This window comes from Talpa occidentalis, unplaced genomic scaffold, assembly GCF_014898055.3.
Source record: "Talpa occidentalis isolate TD23 unplaced genomic scaffold, MPIMG_talOcc4v2.1 talOcc4.12, whole genome shotgun sequence".
Lineage (NCBI taxonomy): Eukaryota > Metazoa > Chordata > Mammalia > Eulipotyphla > Talpidae > Talpa > Talpa occidentalis.
Window position 1 is genome coordinate 54,098,578 of NW_023601212.1, and position 19,614 is coordinate 54,118,191.

The 19,614-nt window shown below is 42.6% G+C and overlaps 1 protein-coding gene and 1 non-coding gene across 2 annotated transcripts in view; both read left to right on the forward strand.

Annotated features, from left to right (window-relative positions):
- Positions 1-19,362, forward strand: part of STX6 (syntaxin 6) — a 45,569-nt gene extending 26,207 nt beyond the window's left edge. The window contains exons 4-8 of the mRNA XM_037506345.2: positions 6,242-6,304; positions 9,368-9,493; positions 10,637-10,743; positions 14,468-14,562; positions 18,392-19,362. Of these exons, the coding sequence (XP_037362242.1) occupies positions 6,242-6,304; positions 9,368-9,493; positions 10,637-10,743; positions 14,468-14,562; positions 18,392-18,468 (468 nt within the window). The 3' untranslated portion in view covers positions 18,469-19,362. The remainder of the gene's footprint in view (positions 1-6,241; positions 6,305-9,367; positions 9,494-10,636; positions 10,744-14,467; positions 14,563-18,391) is intronic.
- LOC119242447 (small nucleolar RNA SNORA22) lies at positions 2,633-2,766 on the forward strand. Its single transcript, XR_005124458.1, has one exon. It is a non-coding gene; the product is annotated as a small nucleolar RNA SNORA22 (small nucleolar RNA).
- Positions 19,363-19,614: the final 252 nt, after the last annotated feature.

Genomic DNA, 19,614 nt, shown 5'->3' on the forward strand with positions numbered 1-19,614 from the left:
ATTTCTAGCCAGTTCATAATACTGCTCTGATATTGCTAGGTGACACATTTTTGGTAAGGTTAATAATTCCTCAATTATGTATCTTCTAAGTAATTTGTAGGGTTTTTTGTTGTTGTTGTTGTTGTTTTTGTAATTGATTCTTTTTCAAAGGATCCTTTCCTGAAGAACACTCCTTTTCTGAAGAATGGTGCCTTGTAATAAAACATATATTCTTGATCTTAAACATTATACTTACTATTTTTGCAAGGTAATGCTTATAAATTACACACAGTAATGTATTGAAAACTGTTAGTTGGTCTAATTGGAAATAGAATCCAAAAAGTTAATTTTCTAATATCTGAAAAGCTTTGTAAAGTACATTCTTTGAAAGAAGTATTTTAAATCAAGTCCATCCTTTAAAATGTTGTAGTCCTTCTAGAGTTGAGAGGTAAACCATATTCAGTTATATGATTCAACTGATTATTTTAGGATTTTTTTATTCATTGTTTATCACCCTCTTTTGAAAACCTGTTCTTGGGCCTCCCCGGTGGTGCAGTGGTTGAGCGCTGGGTTGCGAAGCTGCCCGCAGCCTCTGCAGTGCCAGTTCGATCCGCGGCTGCTCCCCGGCTACCTGAGGAGGGTCCCACATGGCGCGCAGACCTCTCCTGCCACCCGCTGCTCCCCTCAGCAGTGTACTTCGGTCCTTCTGCCTGCTCTGCTCTCCCCTCTGGCTCTGGTGAATTCTCTCACCCTCCCGTGCTTCTGACTGTACCCAGTGCTTGTATAAATAAATAAATAAATCTTAAAAAAATAAAAATAAAAAAGGTCATTTAAAAAAAAAAGAAAAAGAAGACCTGTTTTTACTTTCTAGTGGTCTGCTGGCAGTGCCTGATTTCAGTAAATGCTAATGGCAATTCTATAAAAGAGAAGGAAGTAATAATGATAATTTTAATTTAAAACAAAAGTACCTGTGTTAGTTCAATATTATTTCATTCAGCCAGACAGTATTTATATACAGATACCTCTGGGTTCTAGGTAAGGGAAACTGAAGAGAGGAATCAGGAAGAGAGCAGATTTGGGAAATGAGATTAAACTCAGAGTAGGAATTTATATATCACAAGTTTATGTGACATCAGTAGGTATTCAAGTAATGTTGCTCCAAAAAGAATACATTTTGATCTACAACTCTATGCTAATGTGCTTTCTTCTTACTCAGGGAGTAAGTGATATACCATATATCATACTTTTGTTTTTCTTTCCTGTTTTTGGTCTAACTGAAGAAAGAAATCTCCTGTGTATTTATTGATACCCACTGATTTTACATTTAGTGAGCCTCCCTTATTTAAAGAGCCTTGTTGTATATACTTTTCCAAGCACTTTTTAATAAGTTTGTGTAACTCTTACTAAATTTTGCTGACAGTTTCTACCAAAGAAAACAACATGTTCATGTTGTATAAATAGTTTTGATATTTTTGAGGTAATCATTTTTATATTTATAGTCACCTATACATCAGAGATGCTGCGTGTGAAATGTTTGTGTTAGGGTGATGTATTCCAGAAGTGACTTTGGTTTACTTAAACAATGAAAGGTCTTGCAGTAAGAACAACAATGAAGAAAGGAAGACGAGGCCTTAGTTCTAGGCTCAGTTGTGAGCTTAATAAATTTTTGTTGTGACACATCATGTAGCCTCTCTGGACTTCAATTTTTTTTGATGAATTAAATGACTAACTTTCAAAGGCTATCAATACTAGAGGTTCCTTCCCTCCAAATTCCAACCTGTTCCAACCCAAGAATTATTATTTTTTAAAGATTTATTTATTTATTTGTTTATACAAGCACTGGGTACAGTCAGAAGCGAGGGAGGGTGAGAGAATTCACCAGAGCCAGAGCGGGGAGCAGAGCAGGCAGAAGGACCGAAATACACTGCTGAGGGAGCAGCGGGCGGCAGGAGAGGTCTGCGCGCCATGTGGGACCCACCTCCGGTGGCCGGGGAGCAGCCGGGGAACGAACCGGCGCTGCAGAGCCTGCGGGCAGCTTCGCAACCCAGCGCTCAACCGCAGCGCCACCAGGAAGGCCCTCCAACCCAAGAATTATTTATAGTCAGTTATATAAGTCGACAGAAATGACTTCAGTTAAAAAGGGGCAGGTGTCCAGTGTGGATGCAGGTCATAATTTATGAGACCTCTGAATGGACACCCTATGGGATTCACAGGGTCCCATTCATTCAGCTTGGAAGACTGAGAAATGAGAAGGGACCCTAAACAACAAGGATATTTGTTCTTTTGTCAGATAAACCATATTTTATTGGTACTGCTTCTTGACTGCTGCTTTTAAATTGCACATGTTAGCACAAAGATGCGTAATTATGTTTTTGACGTGACAAGATGTTAGAAAATGCTTCAAACTGTCTAGTGACATAGTTTAAAATTCAGATCCTAATATGAAAAGTGATTTGTTATATGGGACCTAGAGACTTTAAACCTGTAGCGAAAAAAATGCCATCTGAAAAGCAAAAGCCACAGCCCCTTCCCATGGCATGATCACATACGGGAGGTGCACCACACAGCTGTTGAAAAATCCCCCGACTGTCAGGTGCACACTCACCCCACCTGTTTTCTATTACACATAAAACTTTAAAATTTGGAACTTTTATTGCACAGTGAACACCCAAGTGTGCTTTGTAGTTCACTTGGCTTTGACTCTGTGCTAGAGCAATGTCTGTTCTTTACCTCTGCATTGAAAGGACTATTTATCCTTTTAAATGTATTCAGAAAGTCAGCACATCACATTAATTTAATTGGATTAAAAGGTATGCATGATCCAGAACGTACCATCAGGAACTCTTTATCATGAACTGTAGTTGCATCTAATTGAAGAACTTCAGTATTAATAGTGGTTTTGTAGCTCTCTTATGTGTGAGTTATAAAAAGAAAAATTTAGAATTTTAAAATTTATATTTCGTTAAAGTAATGCCTGCTCATTAAAGAAATGCCTGTTCATTAAAGAAAGAAAAATTTTACAAGAGGAAAAATAGGAATGATACACTGACCCAAAGCTTTGTCATGTTTTTTTCCCCATGTGTAACCATTGTCTTTTCACATTGTCATCATACTATTACTATGTACTCATGAGTGTTTATTTTATTTTTTAAAATTAAAAGCAATACATACTTGCTATTTTTAAAACATAAATAATTTCAATGTATAAGAAAAATAACATGCCCATTATTCCACTCACTGGAAATTACCACTGTCAACAGTTATTTTTTTCTAGCCATTTTATGGACATTGAAATGTACTCTTGAAAGAAATGGCATAATGTTATTCTGTAATTTTTTTCTATGAAAAATATATCATGATTATAGGCTGATATCAATTCTAACACATCGAAAACAGCACTGTCCATAGAAATGTAATTATTTTTACTTTGTAGTAATAAAAAAGTAAGAAGGTAAATTAAACGTGTAATCAATATAAAAATATTAATGAGATTTTAGAAATTCTTAACTTTTCTGTACTAAATCTGATGTGTCTTATGCTTAAGCATATCTCAACTCAGATGTGAAATTTTCATGGAGATATTTGATCAGTGTTTAAAGTTTATAAAACGTAGAGTCAGAAAAGTAGATTTGCAGTCCCAATATTTTCCAGACATACTTAAAAGTCTTGGAATAACTGACTTTAAATCTCAATTAAAATTAAGTCAAGTAAAATGTTTACTTGCTGGGTTGTCCTGACTCCATTTCTGGAGGAGTTGGTTGGCTGGTAGCTACTATGTTGGACAGGGCAGATTTAAGTCATCCTTTTTTGATGGTTAATGCATTTATATGATGATAATAGTTTGATTCTGACTGTTTACTTTGTTGTTGACAACTGTTATTCACTCTTTGTATTATCTATGCAGAAAAGATAGGCCCCTCTTGGAGTGATTTCAGTAATATGCCTAAATTTGCCCAGTCATTAAACATAGCCATGTCTTGATCCCAGGTCTTTGACATGAAAGACCATGTTCTTAATCTGACTCTGTTAGGATTTGTTTAATCATTAACCCTGCTTACAGATAATTAGGTGGTCATTAAATTTTGATGATTGCCAACCTTACTTCAGTGACCATCTTGTAAGCATAATCTAGATAATTTGCTTAAGTAGTGAAGAATCCACTAAAAATACACACTTTAAATATTGGTTAATATTTTCAAAGTCACCTACCAAAAGTCCTTATCAATTATACTTCTAATCACAGTATTGGATTCTGTATTTCATGGTTCCGTCTAACCAGCACTAAGTGTTACCAGTCTTTTTCATTTTTCTCAATCTCATTGGGGAAAATCTCTCTTAGCTTGTACTTGTTTGATTAATGTGGGTCAGTGTATCTTTTCGTGTTTGATCATTTGTGTTTTTCTGTGAATTGTTTCTTGGATGAACACGTTGCCTAAACACAATGTCTAGTGCGTAACACTACATGGTGTGGGTTTATTGTCAGTTTCTATTCTCGTGTTTGGGCCTGCTGCTTATCTTTCTTTTCTTTACATAGCACTGCTGTGTGCATCCTTGCTTATCTGTTGGGGCATATATTTTATATTACTTCCGCAAAATAAATTTCTCTTAGTGGATTTACTGGGTTAAGACAGTGAATATATTGAGGCTCTTGATACAAAGCACCAAATTTATTTCCAAAGGGTTAGTCCACTTTGCCTTCCATTCATTGTTTGGGAACTGTAGTATTTTTTTTTTAATTAAACTGTTTTTTTTAATTATTTTTTTAAAATATTTTACATCATTGTTTATTTTTAAACAATATTTGCTTCCCCCACCCCCTCAGGTGTAGTCCCCACAGAGTTTCCATCACCAGTGCACCCGTGCACCATCACCTCAGTCCCCTGTGCTCCTCCCTCCCTCCCTCTGAACCCTCTCCCTCCTCCTCCCCTGCAGTATGTCTCTGATTTATAATTGTCTGTTTTTGCTTTGTTGTGTTTTGCTTTGTACTGTTATTATTTTTTAAATATATTTTAATATATTTTTAATATATTTTTTAAATATTGTTTTAATATTTTTTTAATGATGTCTTATTTTGTTCCCCTATATTCCTGCTATAAGTGAGACCAGGTGATATTTTTTTTTTCCTTCTGGCTTATTTCACTGAGCATAATTCCTACTAGCTCCATTCATGTTGCTGCGAATGGCATGAGTTTATCTTTTTTGATTGCTGAATAATATTCCATTGTGTATATATACCACATCTTCTTGATCCAGTCATCTATTTTTGGGCATTTGGGTTGTTTCCAGGTTTTACCTATTGTAAATAGTGCTGCTGTAAACATAGGGGTACAGGTGTTCTATTTTTTAAAAAATATTTTTAAAGTACATCAGTACAGAAAAGTGCATGTATTCTAAGGATACAGTCTAATGAATATATTAACTGCTCATATTCGTGTCAGCAGCACCCAGAAGCATTCTAGAGCTTTCCCAGCACCAAAGTATTCTCTGATATTTAGTGATAACTATACTTTATCCTGATGTGCATAGTTTTTACATGTATTATACAAACAGATGCTCGCCCTAGCATATAGATGTCTGTGCCTGTATCCCATTTGGTCATTTACTGGCTTGTGACCTTGAGTAGGTGACTTAGCCTTTCTAGGGCTCCTTCTCAAGCAAAAAATGAGACTCCTGGGCCTCCCCGGTGGCGCAGCGGTTGAGCGCTGGGTTGTGAAGCTGCCCACAGCCCCAGGGTCCCACATGGCACGCAGACCTCTCCTGCCATGCCCGCTGCTCTTCTCAGCAGTGTATTTCGTCAGTCTGCCTGTTCTGTTCCCCGCTCTGGCTCTGGTGAATTCTCTCACCCTCCTGTGCTTCTGACTGTACCCAGTGCTTGTATAAATAAATAAATAAATCTTAAAAAAGAGAGAGAGAGAGACTCCCACGGTCAGTACTAGCTTCACAGGATCGTTGTGAAAATTCAGTGATAATGTGAGTTTGAGTCTCATAGTGTTTCTGGTCACTGGTAGGTACCCAGGAATCCTAGTTTCCTTTCTTTTTCCCTCCTATTTTAGATTGATTATCCAAGTTATCTCTTTTTAAAAGGACAGCGCTCTCTTTATTTTTTTCCCCTTTACCGTTAAGTCTGCAAATAAAAGCCAAAGAATACTACTTTTCGTAATGAATAATAAATTGTGTGTGTGTTGCTAGTGTGTAAACGTGAACCCTGATGTTTTTCAAGGATGTTTTTCATTTGTTTTCTGGTCTCTGCTTGCCTCGATAGGATATGAAGGATCAGATGTCCACTTCATCTGTGCAGGCCTTAGCTGAAAGGAAAAATAGACAGGTGAGTATGCATGAGAATTGACAGTATAAGTCAAAGAAATACATGATTAGATATTTCAATTAAAAGATGCTGCCTTCTGTGGATCATGCATTCTAGCAGAAGACCTACTTGGGCTGAAGGAGCCTGAAATGACACTGGCCCATCTGGGTTCATGCTCAGACGCCCTCACCACACAGCCATCCACTTTATTCCTGGTGAGCCCATCCTGTGAGCAGGCTCTCTGTTTGGGGCTATAATTACTTAGTTGTCCTTTTCTCTACCAGACCCCATGCTTCCTGAGAATGAGGAAAGAAGACTGTTGGGGGTCTTTTTTTTTTTCTTTTTAATCTCTAGTTGCTCTTATATTGCCTACCCATAGAATTCATTAGCCATTTAATGATTGAAATATTTAAATTTGGGCAGCAGCTCTCCTGCCCGCCTGTGACTATGCAGGCCTCTATTTTAATAATCCTATCCCTTTCAGGGGCAGCTCTTTCTTCCTACCTATGTCTGTGCAAGTGTCCTTTATGTCCCTTCCCTTTTTAAAATAAACCTGCCTGGGCTTCCCTGGTGGCGCAAGGGTTAAAGTCTCAGCACTATCAAGCTATTGCCAGCCACTGTGGCCTGAGTTCAGTCCCTGGCCAGGGGGCTGACCCACATGGTACAGCAGACCTCTCCTGTCTCGACTGCTGCTCCCCTCAGCAGTGTATTTCAGTGGATCTGACTGTTCTGCTCCCCACTCTGTCTCTGGTGAATCCTCTCACCCTCCACACCTCCAGCCTATACCCCACTTCTTGTATGCATAAATAAATAAAAATAAATCTAAAAATAAATAAATAACCTGTTTGTTTGAGATACACACACACACACACACATAAATTTTGAGAGCCTTCACTGTGTTTAAATTACCTTAATGTTGGTTAAATCTTTCATCCTCTTTTGAGTGGAGGCCCAGTTCTTATTATTTATTATAAACAAATGATGAACCCTAATCTCAGATACCAAAGCAGATGTTGACCCATCAAAAATAAAAGCTGTATGAGACTAGTCCTTGAAACTTCAGTAGCTATAGCAGCTGATCATCTCATGTATCTTTTTGAACTTACCCAACAATATTGATAACTGCATCTACATAGTACAAAGTCGTGCAGCCCAATGGACAGGATGTGAGCTCTGTGGTCCCATTAGTATTCCTGACAGCAGGACTCTGGTAAAGCACAAGAAATCACAAGCAGTAAAGAGCAAGTATTTCATGCACTGTAGTGGTCAGGCTGCTCCCAGTGCCCCGCTTTATCCTCTTTCCAGTTAAAACAGTTTCCCAGGAGCTCCCTGGTGGCCTAGGGGTTAGGTCTCAGCATAACCACTGCAAAGGCCCGAGTTCGATCCCCAGCCGGGGAACCAATCCACACATGGGGCAGCAGACCTCCTGTCTCTCCCACTGCTCCACTCAGCAGTGTATTTAGTAGATCTGCCTGTTCTGCTCCCCACTCTCTCTGGGAATTTTCTCTCTCTCTCTCTCTCTCTCTCTCTCTGTGTCTCATACACACACACACACACACACACAAATACACATTTCTGGCCTGCACCCCAGTTATTCTATGTGAAAAATAAATACATTTTTTAAAAACTTTAAAAATAAGCAAAGAAACAAACAAACAAAAACCAGTCTCCCAGGAGGTCAGACTGATGAATTCTAAGTAACTTTACAATAAAGCTTAGGTGACCCAAGAGTTTAACTTACTGCCAGCTAAGTATAGGCCATGGTATAAGCCAAAACAAATCAGCCTGGAGGCCCCATGAGCCCAGAGGCCCTGGTGAAGCCCAGTTCTCGGTTCAGAGCCTAAGGATGCATTGTAGCCTGTTTCTGACCCTGAAAGTCTTGCCACTTGGCCCCAGCTGTCACTACCTCCATAAAGCTTTTGGGAGTATGGATCTGCATGAGCAGATCTCTGAAATCTCTAAACCAGGTTGGGACAGAGTCACCCACAAAATCTTTAGTGTACAGAAGAGACAGTCACCCTCCGGCCCCTTGACTGGACTGAGGCCCTGGGCTCTGAAGCTCTCCGAAGTCCCGGTCCACTTAAAACCACCTCAGAGCCTGTGCTCTGCATCATGAGCCCCTGAAGTCTGACTCTGTGATTGGATTCACCTCTGAAAGTCAGACAGGAGGTCATTGTTGGTATGGAGGGCTTTTCAAGGCTTTCTGAGAACCAAGAAATCAGACTTCTAACAGATACAGAGATCAAAAGCACCTGGTGAGAAAACTGGGCAACTCTACAAGGACAGAGTCACAGTTGCCAGCATGTTCTGTTTCTTTGTACTGTTGCTAGTCAGAAAGCCTTGTGGAGTGCAGTCAGAGCTGCTGGAAACAGGCTTTCACATCCCCACCTGGGTCTTCATGTGAGGAAGACATTCCTGGCTTACCCTTTCCTGACTATAGACTTCCTCAGATACATACTGGGAAAACCTATCCTGCTTTGTGGGACCTGATTATGCGAGTCCAGCACCCATAGTGGCCGTTCCTAGTTCCCAGCTGAAAGCCTATAGCCTTTTAGTTCAACTCAAGGACATTGGGATTTATCCATAAACTAAATTCTGTGTGTGAGGAGCTGTGACTTAATTTTTTGTCATTCTAGGGAGCTCCAACCATCTTCCCTCAAGAAACCAAAAACTTCCCTGTGTAATGCTTACATAAAAAGGACTCTAAGTCTGTGGAGTTAGTTTGACTAGAAACTGAGTCTCTGAGACTTTCAAGGGTGCTAGGAAGAGCTGGCCTTTAAGAGACGGAGTGTTAGATAATAATGTACTGTGCAGATGGACATTTGTTGGTTTAAAATTGATATTTGTATTTTAATGTGGCAAAGCCCGTTTGGGAGAGCTAGAGAGGAGAGGGCCCTTCCTGGCAGTCCTTAAATGGTACCACGCAGACACCAGCCTGCACCACTGCCTCAGAACTGGCGGGGGTGGAGGTCTGAGGGATGGATGATGAGTAATATGGGAACTCTTAATATCACTGTAGGGGAGCACTTGGTCAGCGATGGTAACTGTCTCTTCCAACCCTCTGCCCTACCCCCACACCCACAGGCCCTGCTGGGAGACAGTGGTGGGCAGAACTGGAACTCCAGAACCACTGATAAATACAGCCGCCTGGACCGCGAGCTCCAGCTAGCCAATTCCCATTTCATCGAGGAGCAGCAGGCACAACAACAGGTACCTGAAGATGATGGCTGAGGACGGGGTGCTGGAGGCAGGGCCCCGCCGTTCCATCCTCTGCCAGCCAGGGTGCTTTCCTGCTAACGAGGCAGCTGGACCACAGCTGACCCTGTGGCACCTGTGCCTGCCTGGGCCCGAGCACACGAAGGAAGGGCTAAGGAGCCTAAGGAGCATGGCTGTGTCAGAAGAACCAAGCTCGGTTAGGTCTCCTGGGAAAAACAGGTGGAACATCTAAAACTGATGACGGCCATGGACTTTTAAAAAGACCACTACTCCTTCCCCAGCCTCTTGTATACTCAAATTTCTGTTCAACAAAAAGCACTTTTTGTTTGTTCATTGAAAATAGTTCTAGTATACATAAAAATGATTCCTTTGATACAGGTTTAGGAGTAGAAGGAAAGGTGCTCTTCTGACGTGTAGTTGTGTTAATAAAAGGAAACTAATAATAATATATGTAGGGATTCAGGGATTTTCTATCCAATGAAAATATACATGTAAGTTATGTGTTCTTTTTCCTTTAGCACATCAATTTAACCAGTTGTCTACTTAAATTGCTATTAACTAAGCATGATTTTTTTTTTTTTTGATAAAAAGTGAGGAGCCTTATACAATTAAAAGTAAATATCATTCAGTAGTTGTCCTTGAGTCACTTACTGCCACAGGCCTCTGGTTTGTCCTTGAGGAGGGAGGAAAGGACTGTGTGTGTGATTTTCCCACAGGCAGAGCTTTGCCCTCTGCTGTCTTTGTGTAAGCTGTGGCTGTCTGTTGTGGAGGGAGACCTTGGCCCTGGCGTGGGCTTCCTCTTCCCGAGCGTCCTGTCTCAGTGGCCACTGCCCATGCACATTCAGCCACTGCATCCCTATGTTAGACTTCACCCAACTGGAGTAAATCTCTCTAAGTGGTTTCAAGCCCTGCTGACTGCTCAGAAGTTGGATTAGCAGGAAATAGCAGGAGCTTGACAAACCAGCCTTTTGAGCAGCGTGTTCTCAGAGGCAACGTTCTGGTCCTTTGATTTCTGGGCTTTGCTTCTGAATGCGAATTGTCCCAAGTTGGCAAGGAAGCTAGCAGCTGCTAGAGAGCTGGGCTCAGAACCAGGTAAGATGGATTTTAATTGCTTATTTCCCATTTCTCTGGCACCAGCTGATCGTGGAACAGCAGGATGAGCAGTTGGAGCTGGTCTCTGGCAGCATCGGGGTGCTGAAGAACATGTCCCAGCGCATCGGAGGGGAGCTGGAGGAGCAGGCAGTGTGAGTTAGAGACACCCTTCTCATGTTCGGGGAAGCTGGGGGGGCTGGGCACGGAAAATCATCCTGTGAGACCCTTAGAAAGCCTGACAGTTAGATGGCTACTAAAGCCAAAAGCTTTTTTATTTATAGCTGTTGCTTTATTCTGTTTTACAGACTGACCTGAACCAAATCTATAGATAAAATTTTCAACAGGGTTTAGGCAAAAGTGTTTTTATTACTGCTTTTAGACAGGTACACATCCCCTTGAGTAGACGTTTGAAGTGTCATGAATGGGAATGTGAAACAGATGTGGCTGTGTAACCTCTGGAGGTTTATATACTGAAGAGGACCGGACGTGACCTAACTTAACTTCATCATCTTGTGACTCTCCCACTGCAGCGAGCAAAGTTTTTTATTCTGTATCTTATTTTTTACCTTTATGAAAAAATTTACAAATTTAACTCCAGTTAATAATAATAATAATAAAAAAATCCCTTCACACAAGTAAACAAGGCACACGAGAAAACTGGATTGATCAGTTTCTCCTAGAGAATAATCTCTTCTTGCCCTCTGATGTTTGACACCAAAACCAGAACCCCTAAGTTACACTACCATATAATACCTTTACCACTTTACACATTTTATCTGGAGAAAAAGAATAAGATCATCCACTAGGAGATTGCAGACACTCTCCTATCTTGATCTCGTATTCAGTGTTACATTCACGGGTTACATGTTCATCCATACTGGGTGTGTGTTCTGGGGCGGGGGTGGGGGGGCTGGCTGTCAGTTGTAACCCAGGGAGGAGTGGACAGTGTCTCTGCCGTCAGAGTTGACCCTTGACTAGGTAGAGGGCACATTAGGTAAATGAATGCTAGCTGCTCGGTGGTGACAGACGGGTGTGTGGTACTGTGAGAAACCCAACTTCATGGAAGTTGAAGCCAGAGGATAAGAAGGTGAAGATGAGTAGTAGCAGCCAGGGGATGGGAGGAGAAATAAAGGGCAGCTGTGAAGGGTCAGAGTGCGGGGATTGAGAGGACAGTTGCAGCAGATAAGACAGAGACATAGAGGATGGATCAGGGAGGCCCGAGACATCATGTTAAGGAGTAGGAACTTATTATTTGGAGGGTCCTTGGGAACCCGTGAGGGTTGTGTTAGCAGTGATCACGTGGGTCAGGCTTATGTTTGTGGAAGGCCCATCTGTCTGTAATTCATATAGTGAACCGTGGTGGTCCAAATCTGGAAGCTGGAATAGCAGGAATGTAGGTGTTCTTGCTTAATTTCTATCTAATATGGATTCTTAACCTAAAACTCCAGTTTGGGGTATGGGAAAGTCCGAGCTGCTCCATTAGTGAGGCCGCCTGACTAGGATGGAGAGACCCCAAGAGACTTCTAGCTAGAGGTGGTGAATGGAGTACACCCTTTTGTGTCTGCTCCCTCCCTAGAGTTTACTAGAACAACAGCAAAGGGATTTTTTTAAGGACATGAAATTTATGTGGGAATAATTCTTATTGGAATAAGAAGCAGTGATTCTTATTGGAATAATTCTTATTCCAATCATTCTTATTGGAATAAGAAGCAACAACTGTAACATTTTAGATCTGGAAAGTAGGAAGATGAAGGGTTTTACTGACTGAAGAGACCAAGGAGGCTAAATCCTCAGCCAGCAGAGGAAAAGTCAGAGTGGTGGATCCACACCCCAAATCCCCCGCTGGGAGGAGCATGCATTCTGGACAATGTCTCCCCCCTGGATGTGATCACATCAGATTGTGACCCAGGAAAGGGGAGGAGGGGTAGGAAGGATGCAAGGGCTGCAACCCAGCCTCTTGTAGCTGTGACTCAGCCCGTAAAGACTGAGAGAGCAAGACCCTGAGGTTCCTTCCGAAAGCAGAGAAGGCCCAGGGAGAATAGGGCAGGGCCAAGCAGGTGCCCCAGGGAACAGGAAACATCCGCGTTTTACTAAAAGCCTTCTTAGGACTCGTTACACTGTGTGTGTGTATGACTTTGACTAAAAATAGATTCTTGGACTTAGGCCTGTGCTGTCCAGTACAGAAGCTCAAGCCCTGTGTGGCCTTTGAGTACGTGTGCGGCAGCCAGTCTGCACTGGGACGTGCCCTGTGTGTAAGGACAATCCCAGATTTTGAAGACTTAGTGTAAAAAAGACAGAATAATTTATTAGTGATTTTTTTATATTAATTACATCTTGAAGTGAAAGTACTTTAGCTGTCTTGGGCTAAACAAAACAGATTATTACAATTAATTTCACCTATTTCTTTTTACTTTCTTTCACATGGCTCGTGGAAAATATAAAATGGCACATGGGACTCACATTATTTCTCTGGACAGTGCTGTGTTCGCTAGCTCCCGGCTAGAGCTTGGTTAGTGGTTGTCCTTGGCTGGAGAGTGGGTGACTTACCCTTTTTGTCCTCGGTAAGAAAAGTCATATCCAGACACAGAGGGAGCTCTTGTTTTTCAGCCTTTGGCACTCACTGGGTAGGTCTCCCAGCTGCAGGGCCAAGATGCTTCCAGGATCTAAGATGAACTAAAAATGTTTTCATTTGAAAATTGAGGAAAGGGACAAAGACTTGTTAATGGAGCTGTCAGTATGGGGTTTATTTAATCATTAATGAGGAGTCGGTTGCCCTGGATCTTGCAAGGCTGTCAGGTGCCCCACATGGGCACAGATCAAGACTGTCATTTCAAGCCGCTATCAGTGCTGTCAGAGTAATAAAGCTTTTTAATAAAACCTCTGGTACTAATTGGTACATTACCTTCTATCCTCAGGGTCATCATATTCACCAACATGTGTTAATCAAATTAAAAAGCCTGGAAGGTTTAATACAAAGTTAACTGATGGAATATGAGTATTTTTGTGTTTTTTTTTTCCCCAGCTGCACCTTGGAGGCAAATAGTATCAGCCTCCCAGAGGGAGGGAGGCCCAGCTTCTCTGTGGGTGCAAATGAGGTGAAGCAAGCACTGTTGGGATTGTCAGCCAGTCCTAAGGACTTCCAGCTTGATGATGAAGCAGAGTGCTTTGAAAGAGATTATTGTGTGATGAAAGTCATTTCTTAATTCATATTGCTCTAAAGTGCCCTGTACATACCGTGGGGCTCACAAGACCCTGACCGGGAAGCTGGCTGATAGAGCTGACTCATTTTACAGATGAGGAAACAACACGAACAGTTGTCAGGTGCCTTGTGTCAGGCCGAGAGGTAAGCAGGTGGCAAGGACTGGCTGGCCGATTCCACAGAGCTTTCTTTCTCCTGCATTGTGCTGCCACTAAGTTTGTATCACTCTATGAAATCCACACTACCTTGTCTGTAATTCTGAAATGTGGAAAGCTCTGAAACATTAAAAAATTTTTTTTTTAAATTTACAGCAAGCTCATATCACAGAAAAACCTATACTGACTGCAGCTGACTGTGATTCCTCATTGTTTTCTCTGCAGAAATAAGAATGTTTAATTGGGGTGGGGACAGGAAGGACAGCTTCAGACCCTGTTGGTATGTTGACTGATATACAGCCTATATAGCTTACTACTTTAAAAAAAAAAAATTCCTAAATCCTGAAATCAAACACATATTTTGTTCCAAGGATGTGGGATGATAGATTGGGGACTTAAATCCCAACATTGCCATTTTGAGTTTGCTGAAACTGAGGCCTCCATCCTGACTTAACCCCATGACCAGTTCTGTGCCGAGTCTTTGCGCTGACCTGCAACTTCTGTGTCTGCTTCTCTTTCTAGCATGTTGGATGATTTCTCTCATGAGTTGGAGAACACCCAGTCTCGATTGGACAATGTGATGAAGAAACTTGCAAAAGTATCTCACATGACCAGTGGTATGTATGGTGTTTGAAGCTTAAGGATTCTTGCTTTGTTCTAGAAAACAGCCTGTGGGGGTTCTCTGCCAGGTGTGTCCATTCAGACCCTTGCTGTGGTACAATGTCATTGATGCTTTAGGGTCAGAGAAGGAAGACTAGGGAACTTATTTTAAACCATTTAGAAGCCAGTTACTGTTTCTCCTGGACTGATTTCATCACCTCCAAATACGATGTCTTGGCAAATCTAATTTAAATAGTTCTAAGTTACTTCCATAGTGAAAAAATTCCAGCAAATTTGCACCAGGATGGGGATGAAGAAGTGACAATTTTCACGTCAGTTACACTGTAGAAAGATGTGTCCTAGTGACCGTTTCATGTTTACTACAAATCACCTCCCTTATTCCACGAGGAATTTTAAACCAAAGAAGATTTAGTATCGCTATTTTTTTCTTTATTTGGTGGGGGTGACTTGTTGAAGGGGGGACCTGGTGCTCCTTGCAGTAATTTTAGCATTCCTGACCAAGAACACCCCTTCCCCATTGGAACTCCCCGTGTTCCTTGCCACCTTACTCTTCTCTTGGTTTCCTCCTCTCATGTATATAGTAGAGGACCTGATAATTCATTCAGCCTTTTGAGGCAAGCTTTAAACATATATGTATATTTGCTTTTCATCATCAAGTCGCCTAGCAGTTCTCTGGGGCTCAGTCCTGTCTATAAACAAACTAGGTGGGGGAGACTCTTAGGGTCATTGTGAGGATTAAATGAAATAATTAATACAGATGTTTAACAGTGTCTCCTGTGTGTGAATACTTTGTAAATGTTTGCTTTAAAAAAAAAAAAAAAGTAGTAGTTAGTCAGGCAGAAGATGACCTTAAGGAGCAAAGAACCTGTTAGATGCCAAACAAAAAGAAGCTCATAGCCAGGCTTATTTCCTTTTTTCACCAGGGGCAAATATTGTTATGCTTCTAGCATGTTCTTCATTGCCTGGAGCAGGCCCCAGCTCAGTTCATCACTGATATACTTAGAGAGAGGGTTGCTCAGTCTTCTTTCTGATACCCTACTGTCTTTCCTTTTTTTCCCTCCCACTCTGCGGAGGAAAAAAAAAAAATGTTTTAATGAAGTATTATATAACCAGTTTAAACACTGAGGCTCTCACTAGTGTATGTATTAGTCCAGAAGTCAAGTAGCTACTTCAGCAGCAGTTTTGTTTGGGGAAGAGTAGTTGAACAAAGATGCACTGTGTCTTTGTTTCCCAGCATTCCGGGTATGAATAATTTAGTAAGCACTTGCATTGTGATAAGCGATTCAGTGTGTATAAATAGCTCGGAGGCTTGCTGATGCTTTATTCTACTTTCTCCCAAAAGAAAAGTTTGGGGAGCAAAGTAAGAACTTTAGCTTTATTTGTCTAAGAAAGAGAGCCGGGACACAGCATTTAGCTTGAAAGGCCCTTCAGTTTGGACAGTTTGCCTGTGGTTTTCATTTTAATCTTTGCTCGTTCCCTAAAGAAAAATCGCTAAGTGCCTCTGGCTTGGTGGTGTCTGCTTCAGTTTGACAACAAAGCAATTTGGATTTGTCTCTGTTCTTCTCCATGTCTTTGGGGAAAGTTGACTGCATTTTAATCAAACCTGTACATGAAGAAAGGGTCACACACAGAGCAGTTTGATCGGGTGAGAAGCAAACACACAGTTAGTGCAACAGCTTCGGCCCTGCATGGCCAGCTGCTCCATGAGCGGAAATCAGCCAGGATACACTTACTTTCCTGAGTGACCCAGAGAGAAACTAATCTTGTTGTCCTAACCAGAGAGATTATTCCATTGAGTAAAGACCAAGATTTTCTTCCTCTCACTTTCCAAAATGCTGTTCATCTTTTCTCTTTAGGGGAGGAAAACACATGGGGCTGGGGAGAGGGAACCCTCATTGGAGTTCCCTTTGTTCCCTCTGACTTTGAGGCAGCTCTTGAGCTTGCAAAGCTGTTTATGGCTTTTCACTTGAGGTCACAAAAGCCCTTGTGGTTGGTACCCGCCCCTTCTGGAGAGAAGTCTGCTGGGGTAACAGCTCCCTGGGGTTACCTAGTTCATGCTTCACAGAAGCAGCTTACCACTTCAAAGGAAAATGGCTTTAAAAGAGCGTTCCTGGGATGTGCTAGCTCGTGATGGATATTCTCCCTTGATGAAAACTCCTATTTAATGCTGTTGCAGAAGAGAAAGTAATGGGAGGAGGGCAGGGGATTGAGATAGAAAGCTGGTTCAGTCCTGGAAACCTGAGGTTGAGAGTGGCAGCAGGAATTATGTGTGAGTTGGGGCTGGGGGAGGTTAGGAAGCAGTTCCATGATCGCTTTCCTCTGGAAGAGTATCAGCTAATCATTTTAATGAGAGTAGTTTAAATGATGATAAACATTTTAAATAGATGGCAATGTTTGACCATCGAAGTGATAGTAAAACATTAAAAATGTGGTAGGGGGTGGGCCACATCTGCTCTCCAGGCCTTTGGAATAGTCCTGGTTCGGAAGTGGATCAACTTGGGGTCTCCTCCATAGTCACACTTGCTCAGTGAGTTTCTGGTATATCTGAGTAGAGCAAGGCCATCACCACCAAGGAAGTGCTCCCTTTACCTGCCATCATTTGGTGCCATTCTCTCAGCAAATTCTAAGACCGTGCTATTCATGATACTTAAATAATTGAAGTGCATTGCTTTGTGGAAAGTTTTGCAATCTATTTTCTGATTTTCAGATCATTTTTCAGTGTGACTTCTCAGTAGCTATGGTGTAAAATCTGCAGACTTTCAAATAAACTTTTCAAATAAACTTTCAAATAACATCAGTATGCTTTCGTATTTCTATTTGAAATAAACTCTTCTAGCCATTGATTTATAGTTTCATAGGCTAGCAAAATTCATGTCAGCCTGACCCTTTGTGGAAAGGCAGGGCTCATCTATAGAAAGCATGCATGTTCTTCCTCCATGGACCCAAGTTAAAGAACCATCCCTGTGATGGCTGTCCTGTCCCCAAGCATCGCAAAGCCCTGAAATTTAGGGGGGATATTCGTGTTGCTGGGTTCTCAGGACAGCCCTGTGAGGCAGCTGTTGTAGAGTTAGGGAACTGTAGTCAGGACTGGGGGCTGGAACCTGTGGGTCCCCCTCCTACCCCTCCAAGACTCTTTGCTCGCAGCTGTTTAGATGCACTTGAACCACTTTACCCTCTGTACCTGTTGGAAATTGTTGGTAGGACAGCAAGTTTCAGAAGAGACATTCCACTTTCGCTTGCAGATAAGCTGCATTAGTGATTTATCACAGTTACTGATTAAGCAGTCTTACCTGACTGGGTGTGGTATAAAATTAGCGATGCACATGCTCACGAGAGCCTGTTTGTTCAGCTCTGCATTTCTTTCCTGAAGTGACCTGCAGTAGTTTTCATCTCTTTTCTATCCTCCCACAGTGCTCATTGAGGAAATCACATGACTCTTATTGAATTATTGTTGAACTAAACAATTTGACTTTGGTGGGAGATTAAAGCAGTCGGGCTTTGATCTGTGAAAACAGTGCCCACACCTTTTCCAGAGATACGTTAACCGCCAGCAGAAAGCTAAGCCGCTGATTTTAATTAAAGATGTGAGGCACAAAGCACATACTTATTACAAGGCACACTTTTGGGGGACTGGTGGGGTGCAGCGTACTGCAGGCCAGAGCAGCATTAGGGCTACTAGGCACCCGGGCAGGCTCAAGATCCTCTGCCACCATCATCTGCATGTCCTGTCCCATTTTGGCTTCAAGGTGTTGCCTTCAATTTCATGTACATGTATCCCGGGGGCTGTCACGTTGCTAAGAGCCTAACCTCTGCCGTGCCTTCCAGATCGGCGCCAGTGGTGTGCCATCGCCATCCTCTTTGCGGTCCTGCTGGTCGTGCTAATCCTCTTTTTAGTGCTGTGACGCCGGCCACTCTGGTGCCTCCTGCACGCGAACCCAGGGAGGAGAAGTGGCATGTGCAATGGCGCCCGCTCCTTGCCTCCCTCTCCTGGAAACACAGCCTGCACTGACTTTTCTCTCTGTGACCCACAAGTGAGATGGCGCCTCTGTCCCAAAGTCGGATCGGCGAGTGGGAAGAGGAAGTCACCGACTGCACACTCCTGGCTCGATGCCTGCCCTGCAGACAGCTCGTCACTGCTTTGCCCGCGGGCCTGGCCCCGTGGATGGCCACCGAGGAGTCCAGAGAAACTCAGACTCGGCTCGTGTTTGCTGTTGCTCAGCCCATCCATCTTCAGCAGCTCTTTCCTCCTGCTCAGACCCTTCCCCTGCTCAGCTGGCACCGCCGCTCCGTGGAAAGAAGCTAGTGGGGATGCGGACGCGGGGCCCATTCATGCTTCACCGTGGCTTTCCTCGGCCGTCGAGTTGGTTATTCGTGGGGACAGAGGCCCAAAGCAGTTTGTGACAGAAAATGCAGTGATTATTTTTCAGGGATAAGCACTGGGGTAAAATTGCTTTTCCAGATACTTTTTTAATGCTTGGAATAATTCATGGGAAATAATGAAAAGCACGGGGCTTGGGGGTGGCTAACCGTTCCTGGCTTGAATGGAAGTGGGGAGGAAAGAAAGGGCTGAGGGGTGCTGAGTAATCACAGCTAAGAGATGGGGTGGCAGGATGGCCAGAGGGCAGAGCCCAAGTCTGGCCAAACCCATGCTTGTTCCGTGCCACCTTCCAGGAGGTGCCACTTGGACTCTGAGGATGACCCTTGAAGGGCTGCTGCTCCAAGGCACTTGAATGGATTCGAATCGCAGGCTAGCCCAGACAGTTCATTTATTCCTGTGGCATGGTGGGGTGTGGGGGAGGGGGTGCGGTTGGGGGCGTTAATTACATTTACTCTGGAAACTGTAATGGCAACAAAGGCTGGTTCCTACCCAAACTTTTCTCACCCTGTGAGTATTGGCACGGAAGGGAAGGTGAGTGAGGTTCCCCCCCACAAGACAACTCGATTTTATCATCTATTCAAATAACTGAGCCAATCCAAATTGAAACGACAGATGCTTTAAATTGAGTTTTAGTAGCTTGAAAATGCTGAGACACTAAACTTCAAATTTC